Source organism: Agrilus planipennis, unplaced genomic scaffold (genome assembly GCF_000699045.2).
Source record: "Agrilus planipennis isolate EAB-ADULT unplaced genomic scaffold, Apla_2.0 scaffold84, whole genome shotgun sequence".
Taxonomy (NCBI): domain Eukaryota; kingdom Metazoa; phylum Arthropoda; class Insecta; order Coleoptera; family Buprestidae; genus Agrilus; species Agrilus planipennis.
Window position 1 is genome coordinate 1,078,046 of NW_020439025.1, and position 2,953 is coordinate 1,080,998.

Genomic DNA, 2,953 nt, shown 5'->3' on the forward strand with positions numbered 1-2,953 from the left:
GTAAAGCTAGAATGGCCTCCCGCGTTCCTCTATTTCTTCTAAACCCAAATTGATCTTCCCCTAATAGTTCTTCCGCCCTTTTTTCCATCCTCCTCTGTACAATTCTAGTTAATATTTTTATATATTTTTTTTGTATATTTGTATATGGTTTTTATTTATTTTTCAAAACTTTTCGTTAGTAATAGTGTAATTCATAATGGAGTTCTTTCCTCCACCTGGTAGGATTGTAGATACTAATATACCGGGCGTTCTATTTTTAGTGGCTGGAAGTAATTCCAAGTCGTCGAAGAATGTCTGATCCAGATTACGACATACCAAGACCCCACACATCTCTCCAATTCAATAATCGTGATAAACTTGCGCCGGAAAATCTCATGCCAGCAACTCAATTTTTTGGACCAGTTTTATCTTCACCCCCAAAGTCCAGCAGGTAAGTAATCCTTAACAGATAAATTTTATTCAATTGTGTAAATGTGATAAATGCTCTATGTCGACTATGTCGGGCTGAAGGGTTAGATTCAGGCCCAGACGTTTCGTCGGCAGCTATCTTCAGTGGTTGACACAAGTATACACCCAGGTGGGGGTCATTAGAGTGGGTATAGATTGACCTGTGATATTTTTTCTAACCTTATTGTCATGTTTATTAAATGTAGGAAGTCATAACTCGTTTTGCAAGAAGACAAAAAGGAAAAATTAATTTAGTTATTTAATTAAAATTATTTTGTCGCACTTATTAGAGGCAGAAACAGAAGTTAGGAAGGGTAGAGGTAGACCTGGGTTAGATTAGTGTTCACAAATAGTTAAGGATGTGGGCTGTTCTAGTTTTAGGGAAATGCGAAGTTTAGCTCAGGATAGGAAAGAGTGGAGGTACGTGTGCAACCAATCTTAGGACTGACGACCTTATGATGATGATGATGATTATTATTGTAATCGAATTGAAGCCTGTCCTAACTAGACCTTGACTATATGAGCCCCCCTGACTTGGGTTGACATCCTGTATGATGGTTGTACCTCGATGTTTCGTTGGTACTCGATTTAGTACTNTCTTAGGACTGACGACCTTATGATGATGATGATGATTATTATTGTAATCGAATTGAAGCCTGTCCTAACTAGACCTTGACTATATGAGCCCCCCTGACTTGGGTTGACATCCTGTATGATGGTTGTACCTCGATGTTTCGTTGGTACTCGATTTAGTACTCGACGTTTTCCAAATTTATTAAAGGCAATATGAACATTGAATTCTGGTAGTTCTGGACATGTATGTAAATCAAAAGTCTCAATGGGCGTTAAGTCGTAAAAAAACATCCTTTTGACATGTGGTCCCTTGAAGTTACATTCTCTTGTATGAACTTCCAAGGTACAATTATACCTTTCATACGAATTGAATATGTTCAAGTATGCATATGTTGATGTATTTTACCTACGTGTATTGCATATTAGAGATGTGTCATGGTTATAGACCGAGAATGATAATGCACTATGCTAAAGTATAATGCACTTCAACGTCTTAGTGTAGGTATTTATGGGAAAAAAATGTTGGTATACTCAGAAGTGAAATTAGACACCAACATAGAATCTGTTGTTTGCAGTTATATGCAGTAACAACTCTGTTAGTGACCGGTTACACCTCTGAGTATACCAACATTCCCCATAAGTACACTATGACATTGAGGTGTACTACACTTCCGCAGAGTTCATTACCATGACACCTCCATAATATGCAATACATATAGATAATAGATCAACATATGCATATATGTACAATTGAACGTATTCAATACGTATAATACGTAAATGTTCGTGGATTTAACAAGCTTTTAAGAAGAGAACTATTTATTTACACTACTGTTACTGTTCACTGTTCTATTTATTTCACTTCTATCACCGTCTTATCTCTTGATTCACCTCTGCAACGGTTAATTTATTTCTACTACTCTTCGGCGATCGTCTCTTCCTTTTTATACTCCCTTGCCTCCTTTCGGGAACATTCTCCAGCCGTCCAGAGAAGCCTCGTTTTCTTTGAACGGTTTAATTGCTTTCCCGGAACGCAGGTACGACACACACGTCTACAGATACGGCGCACATGAAGAAAGGCGCCCGCGGCTAGTCGGCGAATCGGTAAGCCGCTCACACACACGTATGCCCGATCGTACACAATCACGCTCGTGGTCCCTACGATAGGTATGATTGTACCTTAGACTTAGAAGTCCTTGGAAGAATGCAATTTTAAGGAACCATATCTCAAAAAGATAAGTTTTTACGGTTTAGCATCTATTGAAACATTTGGTCTACACGTGGAGAACAACCTACTGTTATCGATTATCTCTATTCGCTTCGTCTATACTAGAAATTCATGAACTATGATAAAACACTGATAATTTTAGAGGTTTGTAATGTGATGTCGTAAATAAACACATTTTTTTGCGCTTTGCAAACAAACCCTGAACCCTACGAGATAGATCAAAATAATATACTACAGTATTGTACACTTTAAAAATGTCTACAAAAAAGTCCGTGCTGGTATATGTCTATCTCTTAGGGATAACCAACAATAACCATTTTTTATCCTTTACTTTTTACGAGAAATAATCCAATTAAGTACTTTTAAATACATTGTGCATTTAATATAGATCAATATGGCCCTTTACAGCATGTAATTTAAATGAATATTTTCGAAGATATTACATAAATGCAGGGACATAGCGGTTGCGGCGGTACCGGCCGGTTTGTATTGTCTAATGACAAAAAAGCTGTGATTGTTGTATATAAAGACATTCTATAATATATTTACTATCAGCATCGCACCCGTGCGAAGCATAGTGTACAAATAATACCATTAAACCAATTCCTTAACCCCTATCCCGGTATGTTTGTGTGTTTGAAGAAGTTTCACTTTAGTAGCGTGTTGTATAATTACACGTTGAATTTTTTTTATTATTGGGCTTTA

The 2,953-nt window shown here is 37.1% G+C and overlaps 1 protein-coding gene across 1 annotated transcript in view; it reads left to right on the plus strand.

Moving 5' to 3' along the window:
• The window catches only part of LOC108734900, a 33,563-nt gene that overhangs the window by 22,178 nt on the left and 8,432 nt on the right, over positions 1 to 2,953 (plus strand). The window contains exon 8 of the mRNA XM_018466663.1: positions 261 to 430. Within this exon, the coding sequence (XP_018322165.1) occupies positions 261 to 430 (170 nt within the window). The remainder of the gene's footprint in view (positions 1 to 260; positions 431 to 2,953) is intronic.